The sequence below is a fragment of the Lates calcarifer genome, linkage group LG7_2, assembly GCF_001640805.2.
Source record: "Lates calcarifer isolate ASB-BC8 linkage group LG7_2, TLL_Latcal_v3, whole genome shotgun sequence".
NCBI classification, from domain to species: domain Eukaryota; kingdom Metazoa; phylum Chordata; class Actinopteri; family Centropomidae; genus Lates; species Lates calcarifer.
The window spans coordinates 9,623,655-9,637,350 of NC_066854.1; the positions used below are offsets into that span (position 1 = coordinate 9,623,655).

The window sequence follows — 13,696 nt, forward strand, 5'->3', positions numbered from 1 at the left end:
TTTTCCCAAATTTGAGGGAAAGCTGATTTTTTTGGATTTGTGTGTCCAGATTTTGAGATTTGACCTGTAAGATTTTTGCTGTCATAATCTCCATCTTTAGGGATAACTCTGGTATTTCTGAACCTTATTGTCCCATGCTTTTGAGTGTAAATGATTGATAGGGACAGAAATCTTTGGAATCAGTCCACTACTCCACTACTACATGATGACCATGAACAGCGGCACAATTGTCTATGTCAAAGCATGTCTATTAAAGTGCTTGACAACAATATGAATAGGATTCCTACAGAGACAGAGCTTTAAAATCCTTCTTGTTTAATCAGTCTCTATATTACTGCCACAAAAACAGTCATTGTAACGAGCAGAACACAGGAGATGCTGGAACTTTGTGTTATTGTGTGACTTTTGGTGGAAGTATTCAGATCCTATACATTAGTAAAAGTACCACACAAAGAAACTAACCAAAAAACTAACCACAAAAACAAGCACTTTAATGAACGTACTATGACTTGGACAATTGCCTATTAGATGACACTGCAGCAGAACAGCACAAACCTGCTTCCCTAGGTAATTTCTATGGGAACCATCAAGGATTGTCTGGCATGCACTGGATAAAGACAGTCATGAATGGATCAGTCATGATTACCCACAGATCTCATTTTGGATGCTTGTCATTTTTCTACCAAAGAAATATCCTCAAAAGCCAGAAAACACACTGTTGTGTTATTTTAATTCATCTCAAATATTGGGACCTGGCTAGCAGCAACACAAGTGGCTTATTTCTCAAGATATGAGAGTGATGGGGAAAAAAAGGTAACATTTAGAAACCCAAGGTTTCCCTGCAAGAGCCGTCATTCACACAAACGCTTGTCAAGGTTGATATGTCAGCTTGGGTGTAAGAGCTGACAATGTTCCTCATGGGAGCTCTACCAAGAAGGCAGTGAGTTAAAGATAGGAGCTAGTACAGAGACATCAGTCCCTCAAACTGTGCTGAGAGAGATGGCGGAATCTAAATCGGGTGCTCTGTTCATCACAGGGACAAACTGGTTATATGATCGCCTATGTTTTTCTCCCTGAGCAGTTTCTGTCTGAGATACCTGGTAGGGCTAATGGTAGCAGTCGCAAATTCCAACAAAACAAAATGAAGTTAGCCACAGGGTTACTAATGTGTTTCACAGTAACAACACGTTCATACACTGTAATTAAAAAAAGTAATATGAGGAGATTCTCTGCCCGTAAAGTTGCCACATAAAGCAGGGTCTATAGATATCAAGCCGACCGTCAGAAAATACACGGCTGAGTGAATCAATTAGAGAAGAGTAGACTTGCTTCAGGCTGTTTAGTCCCAAGTGTCTCCTTGGTCAGAGGGGACTCATGTAGGGCCATCTGACTGATTACATGCATGGGAGACGTGGCTTTAAGTCAAGGCCTCTACAGCGTGCGCGAAACACCTTTAATCAGATTAGATTGAAGTTGCCATGTGTAGCATTTTAACCTCAATCACTAGCACATTAATTTGAAAACATCAGCATAATTACCACAAACAAACAAGGCTCTCGCCGAGGAGACTGTCAGCTCCTATGTGCGCCGCATTTTACTTTGTGTTGATGTGGTGGAAAATCTGCCGGAGTGCTTCATAGCTCGAAACAGGAACGCCTTCATTTTTGCAAATACTACACACTTTTATTCCACTTCAACTGGTCCAACTGCATAATTTCAATTTAACTTGTCAGAACATATATATTCACTGTTAGGGCTGCTGTGATCTCTAAGCTTTCTTCAAGCTATTCAGCACAAACATACTGATCCAGTGGAGACACTGGAAGCAAATGGGTTTATAGTAAATGTGGTCAAAAATCCATGATGTGAGATACTCAAAAATAGTGCATTCACCATGTCGTCATTACTTCAGTAAATAATAATACAAAATGTTCATGTCATCTGCTCATTTAGTGGCACCATCATTGCATAACTAACCTGATAATCTGACTTAATTATCATTTTGTGTCTTTCATTATTTACATTCACATTTACTTGCAAGCAGTTCTTCCTTTCTCTGCCTTTGCTGTTGTATTGCTACGTGTCCTGGCGTGTTACCGCCACCCACTGTTGATCTGTGGAATAGCGTGAACTCAACGGTAGGAATATGTATCATGTCGCCCACATACTCATGCGTGTGCATTCTCATGCGTTCTCATTTAACTTTTTTCTACTTTTCATTATCTACAAATTTAGTGATAATTTTCTCATTAATCTTTGAAATGTCAGAAAATAGTTTTTAAAAATGCCCATTGCAATTTCTAAAGCCTAATTTAACACACAGAAATATCTGGTTTATAATACTAATATATGGTAGAGGACTAAGAATGCCAGCACATATTCACATTTCAGAGGCTTTGTCATATTCGCTTTTACTTAAATGAAAACTTAATTATCAAAATAGTTGTTTATTTGAGTCCATTGAATTTATTAATTCACTTATCATTTCAGATGTAGCTAAGTAGCTGGTTATCTATATATGAAGATTTTGTACCCAAAAGCTCTGACTGGTTGCCTGTTTCTCCAAGAGAGAGAATCAGCCATCAGCGGGCACAACAGACCTACAGTATATGAATCGCCAAACAAATCAGAGATGATGTGTGGCAAGGAAGAGAACTGAAAGCAGCCAAAAACAGCTTCATAAATGCTTGATTGTTTTTGCTGTATTAGAACATTGTGGAAAGTTCTATATTTCAGGGGAAAAAAGCACTGGTCTTTGAGCAGATTACGTCTGTAGTCATAATGAAAACCATGCAGAGCTTGTGACCTGACTACTGATCCTTGACTGGTTCTCCTCAGTACTATTTATAGACGCTCCATGAGCACAAGCTGTGGTCTGTTCCACCTGGTTTACCCCTGGACACACAACAAAGGTCAACTTCTGAAATTTGTTAACATTTAGTGGCAACACCCCATCACCACTAGACACGTATGACACTGGTTTATGCCGACTACCATGTACAAAAACAGAAAATCTGTTCTTGTTGCTGTGATCACACCATCGAGATTATTTTGCCCACTGAGGATGCCTGGAGCATATTTGCTTTGTACAGGCATATGCACCAGAGCTTTTCTCACTTCTGTGCGACAGCCCTTGTTTCTGGTCTGTAGATGTGAGACTTTGTGTTGTTCAGATCGCCTGTGCAGCCAGGAATCACCCGGTTGCTATGGCATCATGTAGCGACAATTCCCACAGAATGAATTAAACTGTGCAAAGAAAACTCATGACCTTGATTTGAAATAGCAGCTCAAACTGTGAGCACCCAGTGGGTAGCTTGTGATAAAAAAAACAAAACAAAGACAAAACAGTGTTGTCGATGCACTTGCTGTTTTATTGAGTTCACACTGTTTACAGTGCACTGGGATTTGAACAGATAGTTAGATTTAAGGTATTAGAAGCAGAGAGTTGTTAATTTACCTAGTTTGCTTAAATCTAATGAGCGGGGAAAAGGAGAAAGTCTAGACGAACACTAGACCAGAGGAGGTAGCTTGAAATAGACAGGAGCAACTCGTCTCTATGGAAACCACAGGCAAAAACAGTGGCACACACAGCCATGAAAGACATGTAGGAGATGAGGATGAAAGAGACAGAGAGGGAGAGAGGGAGAGAGAGAGGGATGGAGAGGGAGAGGAAGGGTGAGGCGCAGCATGAAGAGAAAGAGGGGAGGATGAGAAGGATAGACGATGAGATTACTAGAATGATGTGTGTGTGTCACGGTGGTAGATATCAATGCCCCCAGTGGGTATTAATGTCACTGGGTTCATCGCTGTTTGAAAGAATTGATTTCATTTCACCAAGCACACACAATATTCTCCTTTAAGACACCATGGGGAGTAATTTCTCAAACAATGGTGCTGATGACACAATTAAAAGTCATCCCCAATACTTATTTACCAGAGTGACAGGTAATTATTGATACTGATAACAGCCGCATTCACGACTTTAGAAAAGGTTAGTTACTTTCCAAAAGTGACTAGTGTATCAACAGTTGACAGGTGATTGTCAGGTACTTCCCTACCAGACTAGTATGCATTTTCAATTCAGTGTGAGTTTTCACTATAGAGATTGAGCTAATGCAAGAGTTAACAGCCTCATTTCCATCACTCATCACTGTCTTTAAAAGACAAGTGGACTGATGGAGCTTTAGCTCTCCAGAGGCTGACTAATGACCGCAGTCTATACATCAGTCAGGACGTTAACTGTCAGCATAATGTGGCTTTTCAAAACAAATCTCTGTGGGGTTTTATGGCTTGTGACTTTATTGCATATTTTTGGAGTCTGTGCCAAGGAAAGGGAAACTAAAAACTATGCATTGTAAAAATAAAAATACATGCTGTTTTTCAAAGAAGTCAAATTCATGACTTAGTAACTCACAAATTTGACTAATTAGCTCCTAATTTTGACTGTATATACTTTCATTTTGAATTAGCATCTCATAATGTTGGCTCACTAAGTTATATGTTTGACTTTGTATTTCATAATTTTGACATGTCAGAACATACAGTATATTCACTGTCATGTTGAATTGTCATAACTCATCATTTGACTTTAGGAAGTCATGAGTCATTTTGACTGAGTAGCTCATTATTTTTACTTAGTATCTCACAATAGTGCCCTCTAATTTCAGAATTATTACTAAGTAAGTCAAGATTTTTGCTTCCTATCTCACCATTTTGAATTACTAAGTCAAAATTATGACTTACTTTGTGTACATTTATTTTTATCATGCCTGACTTGTATTTTTTCTTTTACTTGGCAGAGATTGACTTCCATACATAAGATACTTCATTAACAATGTATAGCAAACTGCTCATTGCACTAATGGTAAATGAAGACTTTGCCTTGATTAAATATATTCTAAACTCTCAGTTTTGCTCTTGAAAGTACTGATGACTATGTTGCCAAACAGGCATTACCAGAAATAAGAAATGTTTCAATTATAAAATTATCACAAAAAAAGAAAAAAAGAAATCCTTGGGAAAAAAAACTTGAATTGAATCCAGTCACAGTCTAATTTCAAAAAGTCTCAGTTCTTTCCATGCAATGTCTAGAAAGTTTCTACTGTGGCTGCGGTTTTAAAACTTTATTGAATTCATTACCATTGCAGATATACAGGAATACAAGGACATCTTTTACTGCATCCTTGCTGAATTATGGCTGCACTGCTTGAGCCACTTCAGAGACAAGTCATGTTTCAGTCATGAGGAGGTGTCAGGATTTGCCTCATAATTCTGATGGGGCTCCACTGTATAATAGAGGTTCTTAACCCACAAATCGATTTCTGACATATCATTTTATCACATTTTAGATCGGGGAAGGGAAGAGGAAAGATAAAAAGAAAAAAGAAAATTTCATTATTTGATCATTTTAACGATTCTGCTGCAACACACTCAAAACAAATCCCAACTGTGGGTGTTTAATGGAAGACTGGATTGACACCAGAATGGGGACATCTACCCAGAATACCCCATATACATTATTAATTCTGATTAATAAACCTCTGCCCACATGTTATATAATCACTGACTTCTGCAAGGGTCACCCCAGCACTGACCAGCAATACATTGTGCAGTCACAGAGAATTCTCTTCATAAAGTATTGCTCTTCCCGTCCTAGGTATCACCACAGTGCTGACCATGACAACCCTGAGCACAGTGGCCAGAAACTCGCTGCCCAGAGTGTCCTACGTGACAGCCATGGACCTGTTCGTCACTGTCTGCTTCCTGTTCGTCTTCGCTGCCATGATCGAGTACGCAATGCTCAACTACTACTCCTACAGTATACGCAGACCTCCTGCCAAGACGCAGCGAATGGTAAGCCTGAGGTGAATGCATGAGTAATAGGCTGGTACTATATATTAGCTCTGTGTTCGGCTTTTATTTATGTTAACATCCACCACCGCCAAGGCCAAGGTTCTTCTTATCACAGCTGCATAAACATCCTGTGAAGCATGTAGCTTTCATCTGTATCTTTTATATAATGATCTCATTAATATATCGACATGGAAAGATTACTGAACGGGCCTGTGTCTGAAGTGACATTTCTTGTTGGAAGGTCAATCAAATAACTAAAAAAAAATGCAAAACAACCTGTAGACAGAGTCAGTGCAACTACAAAGTTACCCGTTGTCTCATAATCTGTCTGTGTGCATCACAACTACATTAATGATAATTAATGAATGAATAACTGGTTTGAAAATATGACAAATTGTATTATTTAGGTGGTTTAGACAAATACCTCATTAGTTTAATGACACAAGATGTCATAGATGCCATGGAAACCAGGGGGGGGGGCTTTAAATCCCCAAACACCCATGGAATCAGTAGCTGTGATCCCTTTCCTGGCTGTCTAGACAAAGTAACACAAAGGACAGAAAAGGGACAAATGACTGAAAATATGATCCCCCCCGTTGGGGAATCAACCCCCGAATCAACCAAAAACTTGCATAAAGTGTGTGTTGATGTGTTTGTTCAAGAGAATCTGCTCCTCTGCATCTGTGCTTCAGAGGCTTTTTCAACTTATCGAGGGTAAAATTCTTGTAATCTTTCCAGTGAACATGAAATAACAGAAAAAAAGTGTCTGAATGCCGGCTATTGATGTTTTGAGTCTAATTATATCAGCCTTCAGAAACTCATATTGATTGAATCCATAGGGAGTCAACATATATATACACAGTATATACAGTGCACAATGTGCTCTCAGGTGTCTGACATGTGTGTCTGTATGGGCACATGTGTGCAGTCGAAAACATTTCTAGCAATCACTCCTGTGCGAGAGCCTGATGCTCTGTGTGGGCGTTCTCAAGGCTGCACCTGTCGCGAACACTTTAATGGCGGTGGCACACATCTACTAACACTGAGTCAGCCACCGCTGCTGTCATTTCACTCTCTCCAGATCCCCTCCCTCTTCATTATTTCCTCCCAGTGTAGAGGAGTTCTGCTGAATGTGTCTCAGGGCTAAAAAGACTGTCAGCTTGGGCTGAACAATTAAATTGTGTTACATTCAGTCCCCTCCTCTGCATTTCTGGCTCACTGCTGTATTTTGGCCCAGTCTGTCTGTGGGGAAGCCTCATATCCGCCCCCCCCCCCCCCCCCCCAATCCATGTGGCCCCTTTGTGCCGCCCACTCAGTCAATTCTCTTACTCCACAAGACACATCTAATTCTTTCTCTCCCTCTCTCACCTCCCACTCTTCCTTTAAGAGCAGACTAGAGGACTGGAAAAATGTGTGAAGATTTTACCCCAATTAGTCTGTCCCACACAATTTTATAAACATCAGGGAGGAAGTCACATAATGAATTTTCTCAGGGGTACTTATTCAGCATTCCGGTCTAAAAAGAATCAGGCTATAGCTACATTATGTGTCTATACAAAGGATAAAAATAACAGAATACAATGATTGTTGTTATATGTTCAAACATTTTTGAAAATTTAAATACTTTAAATGAAATATGTTTAAACATCAATATTGTAGTGGAGTCTATTAAAAAAAATCTATTTCCAAGAGTGGTTGAACTTTTCAAAAAACCTAGAAATCACTATGCTGTTCAAAAAGCATATTGACTGACAAATGTGTTTTGCATTGCTGGGCCAATTTTGTTGTTTGGTGCTATATTTTTTATTCCAACTGATAACTGGACAACTGTAGAGCATGGTACATCACTTTGAAATCTATTCCACATATCAATGGCAGAGTTTAATGGAGTTTTTCAGCAATCTAAAACATCAATAAATCCATGTCAGGGCTTTGTGTCTTTATAGACTTGCCATTTTGCATTAATGATCGATCAAGAGACTGTAATCCACTAGAAAAGCTACACTTTCTCCACTACAGCTTCAGTGTGTGGGAATACATTGCAGCAAAAAGGTGGCATGTTGCATTATGAGAAAGGCATTCTGCCACAATTGATTTTACATTCTTGCACTGCATGCATACAAATTTACCTCTTGCAATTTTCTTCTAATTTTTGAAACAGTTTGTCCTTATTTCAGATGGATGTAAACAAAAGCAGGGTTCTATTTCTAGCCATTAACTGTTGATTTGAATGTAACTCAAGTAACAACTTAGCTAGGGTTGCCAGAGTGTAAACTTCCTCAGATGAGATAAAGAGCAGCATAGAGATGCTAGCATCAGCCTAAACTATAGAAGCCAACATGTAATCCTACAAACTAATGTAGCTAGTTAATGACTCCTTGGAATTGGCAGCTGTTTTAGGTCGTAAGCTGGTCAGCCTGACACGCTAACAGTTGCAGCTTTCGTTAGAGCAGGAATGTTTATCTGCAGTTTTAATCTCATGTTTTTGGTTTTGTAAATGTTAAAAAGACACCACCCTCCAAACTTTTAAAGAGTTGAGTCTCTAGTTGCGCTAACTACAGCACTACACTTGCTTTGCTTAGACATATTGAGAAAATCAAAACTTGATAGGTCTGCTGTGCTGAGTTATGTTTGCTAAGCTATAACTGTCATTATCCATGGGGAGGGATTTAGCAAACTGTCAATTCCTCCACCATAACACTCTCTTCCTGTCTCTCTGTACAGGCCTACTCATCTTTCAACATGGGTCGCAACCCTCGGTCCATGATGCCCATGGGCAACTCCCTCTTTTGGCACGACTACGACGACAACTGCCTGTATGAGTGCCTGGACGGAAAGGACTGCAAGAGCTTCTTCTGCTGCTACGAGGAGTGTAAAGAAGGCGGCTGGAAGAAAGGACGGATCCACGTCAACATCCGCGAGCTGGATTCCTACTCTCGGGTTTTTTTCCCCACGTCCTTCTTGCTCTTTAACATCGTCTACTGGGTCAGCTACCTCTACCTCTAGTCAGTCACGGGCCGTGATCCGTGGGCCCCAGCTGAAACAGCCACAGTCCCTGCCACTTTGCACCGCGGCTCATGATTAGAGTTCAAAACTAAGCGTGGAAGAGGAAATGAGGTGGATCCACTCTGTGGAAGCGTGAAAGACATGCTGCCTCTGGAGTGGTATGACTGAAGACTATGTGTGTGCTTTTGTGCACAGTGTAAAGGCCATGATACTTTGAGCTGTGGCACTCCAAGGAGAATAAAATGCTCAGCAGTAGAACAACAGACGCGTCAGCATTATCTTGAATGGATAGGTCCCGTTTATGACTCTCAGAAACCAAACAACAGACTGCTATGACTTAAGAGACGTTCGGGAACGGGGGTTGCATTGCTGAATCTTGGTCGTTGAGATGGCGAAGCACCCATAGTGCCTTCTTTAGAAAGGGTGCGGCACCGAGAGACGTGGCTTCAGAGTTCCCTCCATTATCTTTATTACCTCATCCATCACACCGCCGCATGCTGAGCTGTTTATTCTTTGATGAAACAAACCCAGAACACAGTTCTCACTACTGGAGATGTTTAAAACTAACACTCACCATTCATTTTGTAGCACATTAGTTTTAGTTGTGCCCTAGAATTAGTTCTCCTTTCTAATAATAGTAAAGTTTTCTTATTCTTATTCCTCTTATTATTAGAATTAGTTGTATTTTCCCAGCAAGTCAATTAGCTCACACATCAGTTGTTAATTGTTAAATATGAGTTAGTGTCAGGGGCAGTGGTTGTCTGGTAAAATCTTGTTTATTAAGTCAGTGAGCTTTTGTTCATGATGCTTTATGACCAGGCGATGCAGTTTACAGTAGATGCCAAGAAGATTTGGGTATTTTTAATGAATGCTGGGTAACACTCTTACACACCAAATATATAGGAACTGCATATATACATACCAATGTAATACTAAACATGCTAATCTCATCCCCAGGCATATTACGTATGTTACAGTGCACAAATAAACAGATTAGGGTTAGAGCAAAGCTGGTTACTGCCTGACAACAGCTATAACAAAACAACTTCACATTTTATTTTACACATTTTTATTCGTATAGATTTTTGTTTTATTATTTACTGGGCCTGTGGATTCAAGGCTAAACGGAAAAGTTTGACATTTTGGGAAATGCACTTGAGAATGTAAATTCGAAAATAGGTCTTTATTTACATTAGCGATAGGCTGTCTTTTTTAGGACAGACTTGTATTAGAGACACGCTTTTATTTGTAATTCCCCCTGTTCCCCAGTTAATGCAAACTCAGAACCTCGTAAAGTCCATTCCCACTGCACTAACTCCATCAGTACAGTACAAGTCATGTCAGCTGTCCCAATTTGTCTGTTTAGCAAACAATATTCATTCAATCATGCTGCCATGAATGAAACTTATTACTTCCTTCAGAATTTTCACATTAAAAGTCATGCAGCCTACCAATAAAAGGATGTAGATCTTACAGGTAGAAAAAAATGACAGGAAGTGTTGAGTTGATGGCAACTTAACATTGATCCGGACAGCTTTCCTGTTTTCTGTTAAAATAGGAAACTCAAAGCTGTAAGACAAGCAAAACGTCACTCCATTTTTGTACTAATGAGTTAGTGCTGTGGGAATGTACATTATACAGAATTTACCATTTAGGAGTTATATGCCGAGTACCAGCAACTTTTGCTGTTTGTGTAGTAACTAGACTTGGCCAAGAAATGAGTTAGTTTGTTAGTTAGTTAACTCCTAAAACAGCAATTTGTCCTCTTTACAAATGTTTGTACAGATTAAACAAGATATAATGTGTTAATTAGCTTTAGAGATGCTAGTAGGTGAACTCTGTTACTCACTGTATGAACAGAGTCATACTAGTTGTTTCCAGTATGCTAAGCCAATCCTGCTGCTGGTTGTAGCTTCATATTTACTGTAAAGACATGAGAATAGTATCAATCTAAGCAAATAAGTAAATTTCCCATAATCTCAAGCTATTCCTTTAAGGTTTTAGTAATCTTGAATAAATTTCATCAGCAGTGATTTCAGTGGAGAGTTTCAGCTGCACATGATGTAATGCTGAGAAAACACAAAATAATTGTTTTGGCATGAAAATGGCTCAGTATAAATATGTTGGATATTGGTATAAACGAGCTGCAGAAACATTAGTTTTGGCCACAAGCCACTTGAACCCAAGAGCACATACAAACATACTGTACATGGCCTATTCATTTTGCATTAGAGTCATTCCATCCAGCTTCATAGTAGAGCTTGAGTACATAAAATTGGAGTCTTGATGAAAGCTTAAATTTTTTTCCTGATTAAAAATGGAAGGAATATCTGATGTCCTGCCATAAGCAGGACCTAAAGGCACATCCTCTTGTGCTCAGCTGGCAATGATCACAGGTGCTGTAAAATAGGTTCTATATATTGTGATACTCATACATACACTCACATACTGTACACGGCGTGGTGTTAAAAAATGGATGATTCAGGATGGTTGATGATGACTCTTGATGGAGTCCCACATCCCCTCCGCAAACATGTAAAATTGATGCCATATATGGAGGCACATGGACACATGTCCCCCCCCCCAAAAAAAAAACACACACACACACGCGCACACACACACACACAGGGATAGATGGTACCGATGGCAGTTGAAATATTTTGGTTTTGTTTACTGTTATCTGGTGTTTTTTGCAGTTGTTTGGCTTTGTAGAACAATCAACCCCCTCCCCCCTTTTCTCCCTCTCCCCCCACCCCCACCCCCACACACAACCCCCCCGCCCCAGTATTTGTATGTTCAGAGAAAAGCTTTTATGTAAGATGTATCTAATTAATGTTTCTATTTTCATACAGTTATATATATGGAATGTATGTTAGGCCAGTAGCGACGCCGGAGTCAATCTGGTTCCAGTTCAGTCAGTTCAAGCTGCCTAAATAAGTTTATATTTAGGGGTCTTACATATTCATGAGGCCTCCAGACACATTTGTGTCCTGTCCAGAGGTTTGTAATTACAAATCATATTGCCCGGAGTGATGCTAGAGAAACAGCAGAAGGGCTGTTAACCCTGTGGGCCATTACTTAGTCTGTTGATTTAATATATCAGCTCATATGAGAGAGTGAAATTTCATTAGTATTTTGACATTAGATCTATCTATCTATCTATCTATGAACTGACTGAATTGAACATAGCTTGGCCCACACTGCAGTAAACTCTCCTCACCTCTGATATTTCTACTACACTTTATAAGTGTCTTAGTCCGTTGAGATACTTCAATACAACAAAATCACTATTTTCTACGTCTTAATGGAAATCACCTGTGTGTTTCAACTGACTGGGACCTGTATTTATAAAGCCTCTTTGGAATCAGAGTGCTAACCCAGGATCAGCAGTGGCGAGCATAACGAACTCACTCAAGAGCCTCTTGTAGAGACCTCATCACCTGCATTATAGTTTCCCTGGAAAGCAGTGCATCATTTGCGCCGAGGTGACAAAATTATACGTTACTCCTAACCTACCCTGAAAACCAGTTTTGTTTTGATTGTCAGCGAGGTCTGTAGAGGGCAAGAAAAAAGCCACACTGATCTTGGATCAGCACTCCGAAGGGAAATATTTTATGAAAACAGGATCTAGAGTGAAAATAGGTATCTTTTTTCTAGTGTGTGGTACATTGCTTATATTAATAAATAACGTTTTGGTCAAGTGCTACTGTGAAGTCTTTTTGTGTGAGAATGAAACTCTTTGAGAGTATTTCTCCCTGTGTTGCTTAGGACTGATTCATGCCTACGGAAGATAAATTGTGTCTTAAGTTGCCATTAGCCTCTAGTAAATAGTTTCAGTGTGCTCTGGTACAGGCATGAAGCCACAGATCTGAAAACACCTTGGACCAGAGGACAGGCAACTCTATTATTTCACAGGAAACTCCATCATTTGGAGTTTTACACTTCTGTCCACGAGTGTATCGTCTCTATATCCTTCATAATATCCTTATTTTGAACTTCAGTCCCAGAGCCTCCTTAGCTTTGATCCCTGTGAATGATTACCAATTTGAACAGGATTTGATACTGAGACAGCTACAAGAAGTGACCTGACAGCCTTCTCTGGAAGCTACTAACCACATTTAGATGCAAAAATGTTAGTATAATACAGTCTGATTAAGACAAGTCGCTGCTGTTATTTGACTTAAACATTAGCAATCACAGCTCTGTGTGTAGTTAGTTTTGGGCAACAAAAGCACTTTGTTAAAGGCTGTAGAAAGACTGTGGTTTTGGTTAAATAATAATAATAACAAAGCACATCCTTTCTCATGTTTCCAGTCCACTGTGACCATTTCAGTATTTAACCAAGACCAAATCATACTTTAACATAGAACTTTGACAGTCTAAATGTAACTATAAAAACTCTTAATCATGCTTAGTAGTTAACCCAACCCACTCTCATGACAATTCATGTCCATGTACACAAAATGTAACCGACTGATTTCATGTAAAGGGTCACAACAATTTTTCAACTTGCAGTTCATCAAATAGAAATAGAAATAAACATTTAATGTATTGATTTATTTAGCCTACATGAATAGGATTGTTCTTTTTTTTTCACGAGTAAGTAGTAAGTTCATGAGTATTTCAGTAAAATACTGACTTGTAGTGACTATAACAACATTACACATATTTACAGCACTTGTTTAAGGTTAGTGAAAGAGAAAATGTGTTCTGGTTAAGAGAGAAAAATTTCACTGTAACCAACTAAACCCACAATCTTTGACTAAATCTTAAAGTGTTTTTGTTGACGACACCTAATTATAGACGGGACTCTGGATGCAAACTCTGGTCTCTAGTG

At 39.3% G+C, this 13,696-nt stretch overlaps 1 protein-coding gene across 1 annotated transcript in view; it reads left to right on the plus strand.

Annotated features, from left to right (window-relative positions):
- The window catches only part of LOC108891882 (gamma-aminobutyric acid receptor subunit gamma-3), an 83,843-nt gene extending 72,226 nt beyond the window's left edge, over window positions 1-11,617 (plus strand). Inside the window, exons 9-10 of the mRNA XM_018689222.2 lie at window positions 5,657-5,853; window positions 8,578-11,617. Of these exons, the coding sequence (XP_018544738.1) occupies window positions 5,657-5,853; window positions 8,578-8,859 (479 nt within the window). The 3' untranslated portion in view covers window positions 8,860-11,617. The remainder of the gene's footprint in view (window positions 1-5,656; window positions 5,854-8,577) is intronic.
- The last annotated feature ends 2,079 nt before the right edge of the window (window positions 11,618-13,696 follow it).